At 39.8% G+C, this 17,370-nt stretch overlaps 1 protein-coding gene across 2 annotated transcripts; it reads right to left on the bottom strand.

Moving 5' to 3' along the window:
- Nucleotides 1–1,626: 1,626 nt before the first annotated feature.
- Nucleotides 1,627–15,129, bottom strand: vegfab (vascular endothelial growth factor Ab). Of its 2 annotated transcripts, XM_034142450.1 has the most exons (7): nucleotides 14,447–15,121; nucleotides 12,548–12,590; nucleotides 11,542–11,738; nucleotides 10,722–10,798; nucleotides 8,383–8,415; nucleotides 4,790–4,933; nucleotides 1,627–3,248 (listed from the first exon to the last, which is right to left on the bottom strand). In XM_034142450.1, exons 1-7 carry the CDS (start codon nucleotides 14,687–14,689, stop codon nucleotides 3,227–3,229), a joined length of 759 nt encoding a protein of 252 aa, XP_033998341.1. In that variant the 5' UTR covers nucleotides 14,690–15,121; the 3' UTR covers nucleotides 1,627–3,226. The 2 variants fall into 2 exon arrangements, with proteins under 2 accessions (XP_033998341.1, XP_033998342.1); XM_034142451.1 differs by lacking the exons at nucleotides 1,627–3,248; nucleotides 4,790–4,933 and adding an exon at nucleotides 4,940–5,748 and having other exon boundaries at nucleotides 14,447–15,129.
- Between the last annotated feature and the right edge of the window lie 2,241 nt (nucleotides 15,130–17,370).

The raw sequence follows: 17,370 nt of genomic DNA, 5'->3' as shown, positions 1-17,370 counted from the left end.
GAAAATCCAGTCATTTTTAGGAGTTTTCTTTTGAACAAGGGGTTTCGATGTTAGATAATTTTTTTAATTGCTTAACTAAAATGATATATTCTACGTCTTAAAGCCTCTTTATCGAAATAATAATAATTTTTTGGTATGACACTTAAAAAGGTTGTTCCCACTTTGATGCTTCTTACATGTCCACACCATTGTCAAACTGATGTAAAAATCAAAACAGTTCAGTTTACGGACTAGACAGGCTGCTAGCTTACTTTCTGCGTTCCGGGTAAATCACAGATCAGACGGTTTATGACATTCTTTGGGGTGTTTCGCCCAGTAAAGGGGGCCCCACAATTTACAGGGATTATATGATGTGCTTTATATTTAGGTATGCACATAAAGAGCCTGAGTCAGGGAGAGCACAGCAGAGCATTAGCGCCATGCAGGAGCTAATCCAATGGGAAGTAGCAAGCAATGGGGATAAGAAGGAGCGAGTTTCAAAACAAACATGGCCCAAGAACTAAAAAACCTCCACTTAATCTACATTCATAGGTATTAGATTTGGTCCAGGGGCCTGGAGCTCAGCTACTGCTGCAGTGTCACTGAAAAAGTCAATAATCCCATTTTGTACCAGCTATAACTGCTCTTAAGCAAACCTAGTGAGGTTTCAGGCCATGCAGCCCATGTACCAAAGTCAGAAACATGTTCTAGGTATTCTTTATGATTTCTTAAAAAGGATCTTGGATTTATGGAAAAGTTACCAATAGAGTAAGCCATATGCTGCAGTCTAACCAGAATTTTCCATTCACTCCAAAAGGGGAAGCTGCAGTTTGGCCTTGCACAGAAGTAATTGATCTGACAGTTACCTTTGTTGTCGTCCAGAACTTGTTTCAACCATTTTCTTCATACGTTTTTTAGGTTGTGAGGTATTTCATTTCATTTCAAACCTTTATTTATCCAGGTGAATCCCTTGAGATCATTGATCTCTTTTTCAAGAGAGACCTGACTGGTATACATTACAATCACCCTTTTCGTTTCACAATGTCATCTATTAGAAATGTGCTTTTGCGTGTATTTCCACGCCGTAACTTGAGTCTATTGATATTACGTTAACAAAAGCATAGCTGTTCAAACATTTGGTTTCAATCCAATGATTCAGTAAAAAAGATTAGTTAAAGTTGGTTTTCATTAATCCTTTTTCAATGAACTATTGAAACGAACCAAATCCAACTCAAAACGATATTTCTAACCAAACTACTTCTATTGTCGCTATTCTACTAGAACTAGATAGTTACCTTTTTCTTTTCCTGGATTCTGTTGTTGTTACACAATGTTATCTTTACCATTTTATTAGTGAAACATCAGTTCCCAGAGGACATTTCCCTTAATGCAAATGGTTGTCTATGGTTAGATTTAACAGGTGACATCACAGCACACTGCTTCATAGTGCCATTTTATTCATTAGGCTGGATTTCTGTCTGTCATTAAAAGCGTGCAGGAATGTCTTATTGTCAGTTCAATAATCTTCCAGATTACATCCTGCAGGGATCCTCATTAGATGTGCGAGTATCAGCTTGCCGCACAAACACATGGAAAACTCTTGTTGCCTAGTTAAACGTCTTGAAAACACAGCATTCACAACACAGCAACCTTTTGCTTATTTTATATAAAAACAATATAATTTGAAAATAAATATGCTTTACTGTTTTACATAGACACAGAAAACATGTTAATAGTAAAGGAGAGACAAAGAGAACTAATAATGAGGGCTCTAGGACTGATGGCAGAAATGATGCAGATTGTTATCCAAATTTCAAACGGTGGTGGTGGTGTAGTGTATGATGAGCTGCTAGCAGTAGTTTATTTGTTTTTGCATCTTGCAGGACGGACAAAACACAAGTCCGCTACTTACTTAAATACCTTAATACAACTTACTTACACACAGATGTGCCCATTGACAAATGCACATTAACACACATACACACACACATACACCAACACACAGATACACACATGTTGAAATCCTACACAGCAACCACACCCTTAGGTAAGAGGGGTTGAGAAATCCAGAGATGTCATCAGTACACCAGTACAAATGATATATTTAGGGAATGTTAACAAATCAGTTCGATTTTTTTGTGTTTTTTTGTAGAAAAGCACAGAGAGTCCATGCTGAGAGAAGCCATCAGTGACCTTACACATAGGGGGAAATATGACAGCCATAGGTACATAACACTGCATATATAAATAGACCAAATTAAATATGGGTAGAAGACTGAATACTGAAACATACTCTATAACATTATAAATTATCTAAAATGGACTATGGCATAAGGAGATAGTAAGTATGTACAGGTTCAGAGAAGAGATATGTAATCAAAGGTTTCCGTATTGAACAACTAACAAAACTACCTTGACAACCCCCTCCTGAAACAAGGACACAAAAAAATAATTTAAAAAGCACTCGAAAAGATTTCTCAGTAAATTGTGTGAGGCACAGTTTTTAAAATGGAATCAAACTACAGTATAGGATATTTTCAGTGGTTTTCATGTAGGACATAGCAAAACATTAGATGCTATATTGATAACCGGTATCCCTTTACTCGTAAATGGCACTCCAGAGTTTCTTCTCCTGCAAGCTGATCACAATGGTGACATTGTGTAACTCCATGTCAGTCCTGCATTGTTCAACAGTCCTGGTTTACCTGCTGTTTTTCACTCCAAAAGCAAAAGTAGATATTGTCCGATGAAATCCATCCATTATTCTTAGAGAGTGCGCTCCCATGTCCTCTTCAGCTTCACCTTTTAGCAGTTAAATATATCTTAGATTGAGAGGTTTTGCAATGTTATGATTGACACACAACCACAGTAGAGACTCATATCCAGTGAAGTAATTGCATACAATTAATTGACAACAAGACTACACCTGCATAGCAAGCCTGTTAGAAATGCAAAACCACATGGCGGCCATTTGCTTTTTGTAAAATGATGGGTTTAGTATTTTTTTTTTCTGTAGCAGCATAACAATTCTCTACTCTTTTTTTACTTTTATCATGGTCTATATACACACAAAGATAAACAGTGGGAGGGAACTTCAGTTCAGACTTTCTGTATTGTTCTCTCTGTCTGTCCAAGGGGAATGCTTTCCACAGAAAAGAAGAGCTTACGGTTCAAAGGTCAAAGTGCTGTGCTGTGAAATATCTCTAGAATATTCCTTCATCTTGTACATCTGGTGCTGCCGCCTCTCTCATCTCCTAGGCTTGTCACATCTAAACAAGAAGGAAAACATATACAGTTATTAGAACAAGAAAAAAAAAACAGGCTGTAGATGGGAGTGTTCTTCGGTCGTTTTCTCAATATACATAAACTATTTATTCGTATATCTACCAAAGTCACAATGCTAGCTGCCATAATATTCTGCTTGATTGTGTACCTTGGTCACCTTTCCCTGCAATTACTTTTTAGGCCTCTTGGGGGCAGAATAAATAAGCTTTAAACACAACATTGATATATTATCAACTTTCAATGTAGATATGGCAAATGTGTTGGCAATCAATTAATTATTTACACAGCAACATTACGATTGATTTGGGTTCATTTTTGAGTCCAAATGTTTTTAGTTTTCTAAATGCTCCACTGTAAGCTAGTCGCTCACTTAGAAGTCCATTAAGTGCTTGGCAAGTAGAGTACAGAGGGTTTAACAGAAGGTCAATGACACCAATGAGTGCCTTATGAGTCAACCAAAACTGTAAATGTTATGGGCTGTAAAACCAGAAACTATTTATGAAATGATCCTATAGGGCTTCGTAGAGCTATTAGTAACTGTTAAGTTGGAAGTCAAGTTTATATTCTCTTTGGGATCATCACTATGAGCGACCTCAAGTGTTGATTAGAACCACATTAAAGGTCACCTATTATGCAAAATCATGTCTTTTATACATAAACATGTGTCCCCTCTGTGTAAAGAGATTCTGATAGTTCCAGGAAAAAAGATTCGCTCAAGGTAACACCCCCACAACTCATGCTTCTACTTTGGCCTTCTCAAAGGACACAGTTGTAGAAGGCTACCGAGTGAATGCCCCTCCACTTAACCGTCCTTTTCTGAGCATGTAGGGCAGGGCTATTCAATTGGCGGCTCGCGGGCCAAATCCGGCCCCGGGGTGATATTTACTGGCCCTTTGAGTATAATGTTAAAAAGTAATCAATATTTTTTTTTTTAAGATTTCTTTTTTTTTTTTTTTTTTTGTGCCATAGTGCCTTTATTCCAGAGAGGGTGTTACATTGAGAGATAGAGGGGTAGACAATGCCTGAAAACTTCGACGGGCTCGGGTTTCAAACCCACCTACTATACTGTAGTGACAACTCCTGTCATTGATTGCATCTCTGCGTGAATGATTAGATCATTTCACCTAAATGAAATCAAATGAAACATGTAGGCCTACTGAGTTCTGAACTTGCCATTTAGATCTATAAAGGCCTTGGGGCTATGTTGTTTGATTGAATTAAACACAATATATGCACTCCACTATGCTGTTGTAGTATTTACTGTATCTGAAGCTCTTAAATATGATTGCTCATATTTCAAGCCATCTTTTTCCCGGCCCCTTGCTTTGGATCATTTTCATCAACCGGCCCCCATTCCAAACTAATTGAATAGCCCTGATGTAGGGTGTACTGTAGGTAACATAATGAAAAAGGCCCTTCCTAGAATCAGTGTTTGTTTTTTCCTTCAACATGGCCAACTCTGTGAAAGATGACCCTCTACCCCCTGAACCCTACACACTGGTCATGAAACCAACACAGCACTTACTTGCAGGTCCTCTCGTTGAGCTCGAGCTGGCGTTCTTTACAGTATTCGTCTGTATGTTTGCAGGAGCATCGGCAGGTAGTGGGATCCTGCACAAACAAACGCTTTCTCCTCTCTGAGCAGTGCTCACAACATGGCTCACAAACACTGGACGGGAAGAGACATACAGAGATGGGAAGAAAGAGGGAGAGAGATTATTATCACAGGGTATGATTACCACCCATAAGAAAGGTCACCCTTAGGTCAGCCGGGTTATACGCTCCAGCTTGCTCTTCTAAGCCAAGTTGACAAGTTGTACTACATGTGACAGTTGGGTTGTATTGCACACAGGTTCCCACAGAGCAGGCAAATACTCAGGCAGTAAAATGACCCTCCCTCACGCACCCTAAACCCTCCCGTGTTGATTGGACCGCTCACAAATCCCATGAATGTGATAGACATGCATTGAGCAAAACTGGTTCATGCAACACGAAACGACACTTATTGGCTTTGAACTGCGGGTCGATGACCTTGCTCTCACTCTCACAAAAGGTAAACTCTTGGTAAAGAAGACTCAAGGGTCTGCTTGGTGCTCCATTAAGAAAGATATCATTTTATTGAGTGAAAAGTGCAGACTATATTTCCTACAGAGACATTAGATTCAGAACAGATGAAGGCTCAGAAACTCCAATTACATCTCAAAATACAATTTTTTCACAAATAAAAGGTATTCTTTCACAGTATGAGCATGAAGAACAAATTAGATCATCTTTATATTATTGTTGTATATTATATGGGTGTGTTTGTATAGTTTCAGAGACAAAAGTAGACAAACCAAGATACAAAACAGTGCTTGTTAAACAATTTGCTTGTTTACATATCCTCCTAGCAAAAACAGAAAAGCAAAAAAGGAAATAGATAGCCATCACTCATATCTTAACATTACATAAAAAGGACCAGCATTATGCACGGGACGGCAAAACCTGTTTGTAAAGATGAAAAGAACAAAGAGTGAAAAGGAGACAGGTACGAGACACAGCAAAGCCTCACAGACTCAACACCGAACACAAGACCGTGATTACAATCCTGGCGATTCCAGCTTAGATACCAGAACAGTACAAGCTGGTCTGAAAAGCTATGTTGGAGCTGTGATCTTGTTTCAGTAGAGAGTTCACGTTACAGCCAGCGGCCGATCTGTTTATTCCACCCCCTTTAAACGTGTCCACTATCAATCAGAAAACTGCCTATCTGGCAAGATGTTAGGAATTACTCAACCTTCTACCCTTTTCACTGATACGCCGCTGTATCTCATCCCAACCATCGCCACACTCTCACCCAACGATATTCTTTCAAACGAGAGCTGGTAAGGTTGGGAGGAGATTACATAGGTATTTTGACGAATGGAGATGATTTATGCTTCATTACTTGTGATGTAGGATATGGCAAGTCTGCTGTACTTCCTTGGTTATCTGTGTTATGTCAAGTTTGGCTAAAGCTACGTTAGCAAAACAGGTTAGCAATCAGGGCAGTTTAGACACTGATACTCTGAGGGTGTAGAACATGACTGATGAGACAAAGTTACGACATTACACAGAAGCAACATGCTAATTGATGTGGCTATTGGTGCAAATTAAATAGGGCAAATGAGCTCCTCCCAAATGAGCTTAACTATGAGAAGTGCAACACTCAGGTGCAGGTAGGTGGAGAAGGCAGAGCTGACATACGCATCGTGAATTGTTTTGTCGCGGTTTTTCTTTCGTTTTCTCTTTTGGCCTTTACCCTTCCCTTTCCGGGGTTTTCTGCAAGAGAAAGAGGAAAACAACGCAGAGAGATGGCTGAGAGACAGAAGGGAGAGGGACTGATGTGTCCAGAAAAGGCCTACAGTGGTAATTGCATTAAATCAAATATCCAAACAATCACTTAGTCAAAATAGTATATTGTATAGTTTGATAGTTATGTTATTGTAGGTGGTTTCTACGCTTCCTGTTGTTTATGAATATGATGGATATCAACTGTTCCATCTTGGGTTAAATGTTTTTGTTATTTTTAGCAAAAGGCTACAATGGGTTTAAGCGATTACCAGTTTGAGAAGGTCTGGCTTAGTTGGCTTTACGGACATTTCCCAAATGGATTAAGGACAATGAACTTGGAAACCACAAAACTGCATCTTTCATCTATCTGGGTCAACTCTTTATGGCTGTTTCTACTTTTTTCCGACCACAGCACAATGAAAACCAGCTTGTTAAACACGCCTGGACTTTCACAGGTGCAAGCTGGATATATATGTGTTTTCTCATAGACAAATGTTTATATCTAAAATTGCCACAGACTGGTCTTCTTCTTCTGGAACACATAATTAAATGCTGGACACGTCAGTAAAGTACTTGGCTCAGTCTGAGGAAGTCTTAGATGTTCATGTTTGCGGGCAAATAGAACCGGCTGCTTGATATATGGTAGACATTAATAATGATTACGTCAGCATAGTAAAATGTTGACAATGCTAATATGTTAATGTTTAGCAGGTAAGATATTACCATCTTAGATCAGCATGTTAGCATACTAACATATGCTTATTAGTATTAAACACATTGCAGCTGAGGCTGATGGAAATGTCGTTAGTTTTCAGGTATTTAGTCAAAACCTAAAAGATTTGACTTAATGATTGAGCTTTATGAGAGGTTAGCACACTCAGTCTAATGATGCTATTCAGGCACAGCTGGAACTGGATGACTACTATGGTGCGTTGAATAGGCGTGCACAAGATAATGCTGTATACGTATGTAGGATTTTCCCCTTTAAATTGTTCACCATCAACGATGACAGTTTACAAGTTTCATAACCTCAGCAGGATGTCTTCTCTAAAAGACCTCCAGAGACCTGTCACTGCTGACAGATCAGCAGTTAACATTAAACAAGAAAATATCGGAAGCCTCGGAAACGGAAGTTGAATGACCCTAAGACCTTTGTAGACGCACGCCTCTGAAGCCGGACTTGCAAACAGTTAAGACGAGGTTAAAGAGGAGGTCTCAAAACTAGCCCTTATCTATATGACATACAACTGACATCAAACCCAAATCCCCAACCAATAACCGCCCTGCAACTGAAAGATATTAACGACTTTTTGCAGAAGGACGATTGAGTGACTTTTAGTGACACTTTGCACAAGTTTAACTGGTCTTCAAAAACACGGTTATCTATATCAGAGCAACCAGTAACAGGAGTTTAGTGGGATGTAAACAGTTACGAAGAGAAGATAGGAAGAAAGGGGAGAAAGGTGTAAAGGACAGTCATAGAGAGGGCAATAACCCCATCAAGTGTCACTCATTTACCTGAATAGATTGGGCTGGTATTCCCCGTGTTTAGCACCTAAAGGCTACATGCTAATCTCAGCATGATGTAGCTTTTATTAAATAATATTGTTGAGACGTGTTTTGGAGCGTCTCTATGAGAGAGAGCACATGGCATAATGTCAGTAAGGCTTTAGGCGGTGAGCTTCAGACAAACAAGAGTGAGAGTTTGTTTGCAGAGCAAAACCGGAATAAGATCAAATCTCTAGTTCCCATTGTTTCCCCCGGAAAAAAACAACAATCTCCTTGTAGAAAAAAGGCTGTACTCACTTTTCTTTCTCTTCTTTCACTTCTATCTTTGACCTGAAAGGCAGGAACAAAACAACATGACATTAGATCACAGCAGGCCGTTGTTCCCCAGTAAACAAATACTTATCAAGAGACCAGAGTTTCATTATCAGCATGGTTGGGCATGCATCCATTTGATCAAATCATGTTATATCATCATCCTTTACCAGAAACTGTGATAAAGCTGGCTTTTACTTTTAGTCACTCAGTAAATGAAGGCAATATGTTGAGGAATAATGCAGTGTGCAAACAAAGGGGTGTGTTCACTGATGAACTCACACATACAAGCAGGACTACAATAGCTGGCAGGTTTGTTTCACTTCTTGTCCATATGACGACACAAGCGATAACAGAATGTGGAGCAATAAGTGTGCAGTTGCACTCTGGAGACCACAGTTACCAAGAAGTGTTGGGAAACAGTGTTTCGTCCAAAAAGCTTTCTACTTGAAATTAACCGTGCAAATGCTCTGAAAGTAAATGAAGCATAAGGGTGGATATGTATGACATATGGGGATGACTTAAAGCTGTTGGCTGATAAATATTATGTATGCAGCTGTCAAACGCCCTCACTGAATCTGTAAATGTGTATGCAGAGAAAATAAGCATTTTTTTATGTAAGTTAAAGGAGCAATACAAAGAAAGTCAAATATATACAAAATGAAACTTGTGTTATTGTACTTTTACATCTTGGCAATTAATTGGTGATCTGTAAATAGCAATGAATGCCTGCATATCATTTCACCCATGTTTAACTAGCTCTAATCATTACATTACAGTAAATCAAACACCAAATAGATTTATCACAGCTTATCAAATCTTATGATTGTGCCCTTAAAGTTTATAGCTACATCTGAATGGAGTAACAGTAAGTTATTGTATCATCACAGACAGCAGTAGGGGCGACATTACTTTATAGCTCTGCAAACAGACTGCTCCTGCCTTACTGAAAAACACAGACATATTTTAGATTTGTTTCCTCAGAAAAAGAGAGAGCTTGGTCCTCGGCCAGTAGCCCTCCCTTATTGTTTGGTTTTCAAGATTTATCTTAAACGTGGGAGGATGATTCATGTCCCCCACTCTGTGTTGCTGTGTCAAAGTTCACTCATTAATGGCTCGCAACAAAAATATGTCACCATAATGATCTGATTTTGACAAAGTATCAGGAAGTGATGAATCTCACCTATGGCTATCGACAGAGGCCCAAGACAAGAGCAAGGAATGTGACATATTTGTTGATCATTGACCTGGATAGTGACTCAGAGATTATGAGGATGAAATATATCGACATTTCTTTGTTTCACTTTAAGTAAGCATCTAATTATGTTAGTCGAACTTAAACCCCATGAAGATGTTACCAATACATAGACCGTTCCACTTCACTTTTAGTTGGTACTTATCTCCAAGATTATATAAACTGCCTATCTAAACAAAAGAATGAATAAGAAGTTCATCCATAAAAGGCATAAATCATTCTACCTTAAGTCTTACCAGTCACCTTTGTTTGACTGGAGGCCACAGAAAAGACACAAGGAGTACTTATCTCAAAAATCAATGACAGCTGTCATACCTACGTTTTTTCCAAGCATACCTCTACATGCCAGAGAAGGATTAGGCAGTACTGTACTCCCAGAAATGTATCTCCTTGAGTTGAGCAATGTGATGGAATGAAGATAAACTAAAACAGAAAGATGTGGTGCTATGATTTGGTCCGACTTGCTCTGTAGTCATTGAGTCCATTCTGGGTCTTGAGACCGCTTCTTTGGAATTCTTGCACTTGTCTTGGACTTGTTCCTTTTTGGACTTGGTTTTGGTGTCAGGTTTAAAGCGGAACAAAACATTATTGAGTATTATGTGCCAGTAATCTACTTTTAACTTTGCTATTTAAACTTGGGTTAGAAGAAGTCTTGATTTAAATTAAATTAGCTTTTTTCCAAGCTCTGTATGCAGGAGATCAGAGAAATAGCTTTGGAAAGACACTATTGCCTATAAGGACTCCATTTCTTTCTGGACTCAGTCTTGACTTGGTCTCAACTGCCTTTGGAGTTGGTCTTGACTCAACCGGCTTGGTCTTAGACTTGACTTGGACTTGTGTACGTTTGTTATGACGACTGCCTTGCTCAGGTGTTTTTAAGACCGGTGAAGTAAAAAGAAGCAGAGATAAGATATGAATCCACCTGACAGGCTAGATGTGTCAGAGGCAAACAGAAGACAATAACTTCACATGACGTGTTTAGTCGACCTATGATCTGCCACACAAATGTGCAGCTGTAAGTCTTTCCTTCACATTGTGTGAGTTTCTGTGTGTGTTCAGGGTTTCTTACCTACACTCACATGCGCTGTGTTCTGTGAAACTCATGAAAATATCATTTTGTTGCCTTTGTGGTTTTATTCTTTTTATCTGTAAAAGAAAAAAGAAGAAAGAGAAGTCAGATTTGAATGAAATATACAACAATTCGACAGTTATTCTAAACTACTTGTTATTGTTAGCAAAATGTCCCACAAAGTGTCAGGTGTTCACATATAAACCTAAGAGAAAAATGATCTACATGTATTAAGTTAGAGGTTTAAGTATAATATCATAAATGCTCAAGCTGATCTGAAGACATGGGGGGACTGTTAAGTTCCTCACAGTACAAGGAAGAAACATGTTTCTAAAACATTTCCACATTGTTTTGAATGGTTCACGGTTTGACTAACGGCCATTTAATAACATCATCATGTCTTGTTCTGCTGTTGTTAACTTGCACCCGACTCAGATTATCTCTACAAACTGTTCATCTCAATGTTCCTGCATTCTCTTTGCTGGTTTTCCAGAAAATTCTGGTTAAAATGTGCAATCTGTAGTTTGGAAACCTGGAGTTTAGAGACACTGTAAACAAGAGACAAGTTCAAAAAAGATATTCACTATTTAAATAATAATAATGTTACACTTGATCAGCCTTTGAGCAAAATGCAAGGGCTCTTAGGGTTATGGGCTGACATTTGTGTGACATTTTAGGCAAACATAAAGTGTCAATGTGACCATACTTGAGAAACAAGGCTTTAAAAAAGCAAAAATGACCCTCTGTCACTCCCACCACTGTGAACCCTAATGCACAAAACACTCAAAGTAATGTTGTCGTAATAAACAATTATGCTGACCTCCATTGTGACGTTATAGCTGGACGTTGGCATACACTGCATCATCTCGTCGTTGCAGCAGCCGGCGCAGCGCGTCAACACCACACACGACGGGATGAAGATGTGCTCCACCTCCTCCGGATACTCCTGCATAATCTCCACCAGCAGCTCTCGAGGCTTACACAAACTCTTGTTGTACACCTCCATTAAAGGGATCACTGGGGAGACAGAGTACGAGGGTTATAAAATGGCAGGGAGCTTCAGTATAAACCACTGACTCTTGAATACTACAGAGCTGTAACAATAACACTACTAAAAGGAGCATGAATTAAAACAGCTGGCACGCTAAGGGAAATCACATGGACGGAGATTAAACACACACGTTTAACTTTCTCTTGTTCCATTGAACCCTTTCAAAACACACATTTTATGCAATTTCGACTACATCTATTTGTCTATTAGGACCCTGCATTAGGACACTGCATCAGTGACTTAAGAGAGCCCGTTTTAATAGCAAATAGTTTTTCCCCTTCAGTCTACTTTCAGTCTTTGCAGGAGATATGCTCTTGAGAAAGATATTAGCACACAGTCAGACAACACCTCCAAGATATCACCCAGAGCCTAAAACAATATCATGAAGTTTAGCTTCAGATTCTCCAAATGATGTTGGGCAATGCTGGAATTGTGCAAAAATGAAATTGTGGGCCAAGAGGGAGAAATGCCTTTCTAAAAAGAGTCTGGTCACCATAACATTTCCTCAGCTTAACCTCAAACGTGGAAGAATGCTATATGAAAAATGTCCAAGAGTTGAAATGTCAGGGTGAAACTGCTCTCAATAACTTAAGGGGGGGGAGTATGAGTGGATACATCTTTAAAGTGAAACTAAGCAGTTGTCCACCAGGAGGCGAAATTTGCCTTTAATGTCAAGGTGAACCTCAAACCAGCCCTTTTTTTTTTTATTTGGCTGTGTTCCAGCCAGGGAGCCCAGAGCAGCCTGTATTCCCACGGTGCCCTGTGGGACACCTACCGGCATGTGGACCTCTTTCTGGTTCCTTCGGTATGTGGGCGCTCTGCAAAGAAGGGGGGGGAAAGGCACGCTGTTAGTTACAGTATATTGTGCAAGAGCTCAGAAAAATGCCACCCATGCCCTTTACTTATCCAAAGTTAGCCAAAAAAATGAATGTAATTCAGTTGACTCTTCCCAGACAATGAGGAAGTACACAATACAGGAGCAATACAAGGTGATTGTTTATACTATGTGTTTTTACTCTGATCCCCCATCACATCTGGCAATATATTCCTATATTATTCTGCTTGTATGATAATTGTCATATAATCTCTCTGTGTGGTGTCTAAGGCCTTGTAAGGCCAAATATTTTACCAGAGGTACAACGTGCCAAGCAAGCTTCCTCAAAATTCTACTACATCAGCTACGTGAAACAACTTCATAAACTGTTAAATTACTTTCTGTTGGTTTTTGTTTAAGTTATCAGACCTTTAATGTGTGCCTCGGACGCCTCTTGGCAACTCGGATTAATAACTCGTCATTAAAACCGGTAAGAATTGTATCCTGCTACTTTCCCTCACAGGGGGTACATGTCACCACACCAGTCGGACCACAAAAGGTTTTGGCAACTTTCCATCTGCGCGCGCCCTTACGCACAACTTTTCTCTCGCTTTTACGCACGCGCACAACCGCGCTCCTTGTACTCTCCCTCTCTTTCCCTCTCTCGCATACAGGCGCGGGCAACTATCGCAACACCACGTCAGTATTGCATGAGACCCAGTCCTGTAGCACCAGTTCAGGCAGTGGGTAAAACTTTTTTTTTCCTATTCCTTGATGAAACGTTTAAAAAGCGTCTCGGCTTAGTGGGTGCCGCAGTCTGCACCCCCTTCTGGTGGCCTGAGAGGATTTAACATTGTGGGCTGAGAGACCCAAGCCATACAACACACTACATACGTTATTATCAATTGAAGGGTGTCAAGCTGCGAACACCGGCCCCTAACCCGATGATAGGCCGACTGGGAATGAGCAGTTGAGACAGCATCCTGATACCATTCAGCGTTGAGTGGGGGGTGGGGGTTTAGCTGTCATCAAATCAGCCAGTTAGATAAATAAACACTTTGCTGGACTTTGGAGGGGGAATAGTTCATTAACTTGGAAGTGAGATGCTTGAGAAAATACTACATTACAAACTAAAACATCCTTGGTTTCTTTGAGGTGGCAAAATAATCCCCCAAAGTCCAATCATGTTGCTGAAAAAAAAAGGCAGCCTCCTGTTGCAGAGCTGTTCTTTTTTTTTCACCGGGAAACCTTTGCTCAATGCCTCAGTGAACACACTGAACTTGATTAATGATTATATGGAAAACGATTTACAGTGCGCACTTGCGTCAACCGGATTAATCTGTGAAGTAATGTCTGTTTTGTCCTAGAACTAAGTGATAGCCTTAATGGCAGTATGGAAAGTAGGATGTGATCTTATTAGAGAGGGGGGAACCGTGAGAGTAGCCTCAGTGACAGGAGTGAACCTGCACATGTCCTAATTCAGAATGGAGCCACTGCGCCTTTAAAGCGTAATAATATCTCCAAGGTGGTTTTACAGCAGGCCTGCAATCACACCGCGTCAAACTTCACAACATTATTAAAAAATCATCACATATGCCGCATTTGAAAAGAAACTCACCACCCACCAGTGTGTGGGTAAGGTGTATACAGTGTTGGCTTTGCGTAACGGCTGTTTAAATCTTCCCAAAGCCACTAAACAGTTCGATTTGTTTAAACACGAGCGATGACCTAGCCAGAGGAAAGGCAAGGACGAGCTACACATTAATGACCAATGGCTACATGACGCAAATAGAGGTCGGTTGGTGTGTTTTTTTTTTCTTTCTTTTTGGTCCAGTTTGCTCTCTGAGACACATGACTCACCTTGACAGCTGACAGCGTCAAAAATAATAGTGTCAAACTGTCAATAAAGTTCATCGTGTTTGAAATCCAATCCAAAGGCAGGCGACGTTTAAAATCCAAGAGGCCAATGTGGCGATTTGTCCTCAAGCATGAAGTTTGCAATAACAACAACAACAACAAAACAAGTGGACCGGCTATAACTTCTCTAAATAAGGGGCAGGGGGTTGTAATGGCAAATCCATGTTGGTCCCGGGGTCGGAGCATACAATCCTTTGCGCATAACTTCTTCAATCTCAACTGTTGCCAATGATTTTCAAGATATCCAGAAACACGAGAATCCTAGACGCAAAACGTCTGACATTGTTCCGCAGCAGACCTTTATCTTCTTGCAAAGGAATAGCAATCCACATTACAAAAATAATCCCATGCTCGATTCTCCAGTCGTCTCCAAGTATCTGTACATTGGAAACTTGTAAGCGCAAGTCCTATGTGCAACTTGAACCCATGGACCAGCTGGATGGCGTTCAAGGGAAAAAGAAAACCGCGCGGAGGGGGACTGGTCACACAAAACTTTGTCTATTTGCTATGGGTTTTTGTATTCCTCTGTCACTGCGCACTAAGCAGGTCGGCTCTCTGCGTTAAGACAGACCGTGTCCACCTCTGTCTCGCTCTTTCCATACTGTGGATGTGTGTGTGTGTGTGGTTAGCACCCCCGGTCCGGGAACGTGGATTGGTGGATCATTAGAGCTGTAGAGGTGTGTCCTCTATGGGCCGATACACAGCACTGCTGCGCGCTCTTCTGAACTCTTATTCAAAAGTTTCCCCTATTAAACATCCACTCATGTGATCGCATCTCCAGAAATCTATTAAAAGCTGAGCTCAGAAGCTCCGGTCTATTTTTATTTGATTTCATTGGAAGGCATCATGATATTGTGATTGTGATGAAATGTCCCCCCCGAATATATATTTCATCTCGTCATGTCGTGTAGGCTACAGGCTGAATATTTTGCACAGCTTTGAAATGTCATCAGACATGCACAATCTTATCACATGGAACACCTATACTTTTATTGTTACACTTTATAGTTCTATACAGACCACCTTGCTGTTGCAAGTTAGTAGTCTTATTTCATATTTACGACCTCATTCATTTGAAATCAAAACACTTTATTTGTTCCCAGGGACAATTCATAGGCACTGAGAGTGGCACAGTAACAATATAAAAAAAATACCACAAAAAAGAGCAACAATAAAACAATTATTATGTTAAAATGACGGTTGAACACATGTTATGCCCACATAAACTATAGCCAGTATGACCTTGGATATCCCCTTGTGCATTTTTGCAAAACAAATCTATTTCCCTCGCGATGACTAATATAAAATGATACCAAAAAGGGTCAAATGTAATCTATATATTCTCTGGCTAAGAAAAGGGTGAGACTCCAGTCTAGTCTAGTTTCCAGTTGCCCTGGTGGTTTATGTCACATATTTTCCAGTCTTGTGGCTGCTCGTGGTTGTGCTCCAAATATGAAAGCCAACTTGCCAGTGTGTGCCGGTACACGTAGGTTATACGTCCCTGTGTGTGCGTGCGCTGCGCAACGTTGCAGTCCGCGAGCTACCGTCACGCACACACTCGCGGAAAAGGCGAATGTGCGCGTCATGACGTCTTTCCTTTCACTTTACTGACGGAGATCGGGAGAAGACACCTGACCGGCGCACTTCCTTTTTCTTCTTCTTTAAGCAACAGCTGAAACATGCGGCAAGTAGAGAGGAGAGAGAGGAAATATACTGCTGATCGATAAAGCATGGGACTATTTGTCATTATTGTAACGCTGTTAATAAGAACGACAATGATGGAGATGATGCTATTAATAACCTAGATACTCAGCCTGTGTCCAACATTGGGTGAATGAATGAAAATAAGTCCTCACTTTAGTAAAAGTAATGAAGTATCAGCACTAAATGTATAAACATGTATCAAAAACTAAATAAGTCACTATGCAGAATGGCCCATGTCAATGTTATATTCCTGTTATACGTTATTAGATAATATTAGTATTGATGCATTAACACATACACATTAGCTTACTTTATGGAGCTGGTTGACATGAAGATAATAAAGTTCAGTCTATTTGTCTTTTTTATAATTCAATCATACATTTTGTATTTAAATTCGGAGAAGTAGTAACACTAATAAATAAGTATAAAGTACAAGTATCTAAAAAGGTATATAAACTTGGATATTTAATTACTTACCAGACGCAACTTGTTTCATTCATTTGGCTTATTAAGGGGACATTTTTTTTTTTTTTATTGTGTTTTCTTCCCTTTGCTTGTTGTTGGTTAAAAGCCAAGTCAATTTAAATCCACTTTTCTACTTGAGGCATGAACTGAAACAATAACATGAAGTGAAATGGGTTTAAAGACTAACCTTCTTGGTCGGATTTAGGTTAAAGTTGAACAAAAAAATAACCAAAAATAAACAGCACTTGATGAGTGTTTGAAATGTACAAGGGCATTGTCTAAAACAAATAGTTTAATCAATTTGATGTTCAATTTCTTTCTAGGACATCTCACTGATGCTCTTTGAGATGATATATAGTAGTGATGCCCTCTGCTGGACTGACAGGCCACTGCAGCGGACTACAAATGTAGTTTCTACTTCCAACTTACTGACAGATTGATAGACACCTAGGAAGTGGAAAGAGCTGATAAGTAATGACATAAGTTGGCAGCTATGTGCCGGACGTATTAGGTGTGCTTGCTAGAACTCATACCCTACTGTGAGTACAAGATGGAATAAGACAGAGGGGGAAAAAAAGAGAGACAATGAAACTTAAGAGCGGAGAGACTTGAGGCATGATGGAGCAAGAATGCAGAGAGTTAAAGGGAGTGATAAATAAAGAGAACATTTAGGAAGAGAAGGATTCGGCTGTCAGGTA

Source organism: Trematomus bernacchii, unplaced genomic scaffold (assembly GCF_902827165.1).
Source record: "Trematomus bernacchii unplaced genomic scaffold, fTreBer1.1, whole genome shotgun sequence".
Lineage (NCBI taxonomy): Eukaryota > Metazoa > Chordata > Actinopteri > Perciformes > Nototheniidae > Trematomus > Trematomus bernacchii.
Note: the sequence above shows the minus strand (reverse complement) of the source record. Positions and strands in the feature narration are given on the sequence as shown.

Coding starts and splice junctions, on each gene's coding strand:
- vegfab (XM_034142450.1), bottom strand. CDS start 14,689: ATGCTCCGACCCCGGGACCAACATGGATTTGCCATTACAACCCCCTGC. Junction 12,591..14,446: donor TGACGCTGTCAGCTGTCAAG/GTGAGTCATGTG, acceptor CCTTCTTTGCAG/AGCGCCCACATACCGAAGGA. Junction 3,249..4,789: donor CTCAACGAGAGGACCTGCAA/GTAAGTGCTGTG, acceptor CTTCTTGTTTAG/ATGTGACAAGCCTAGGAGAT.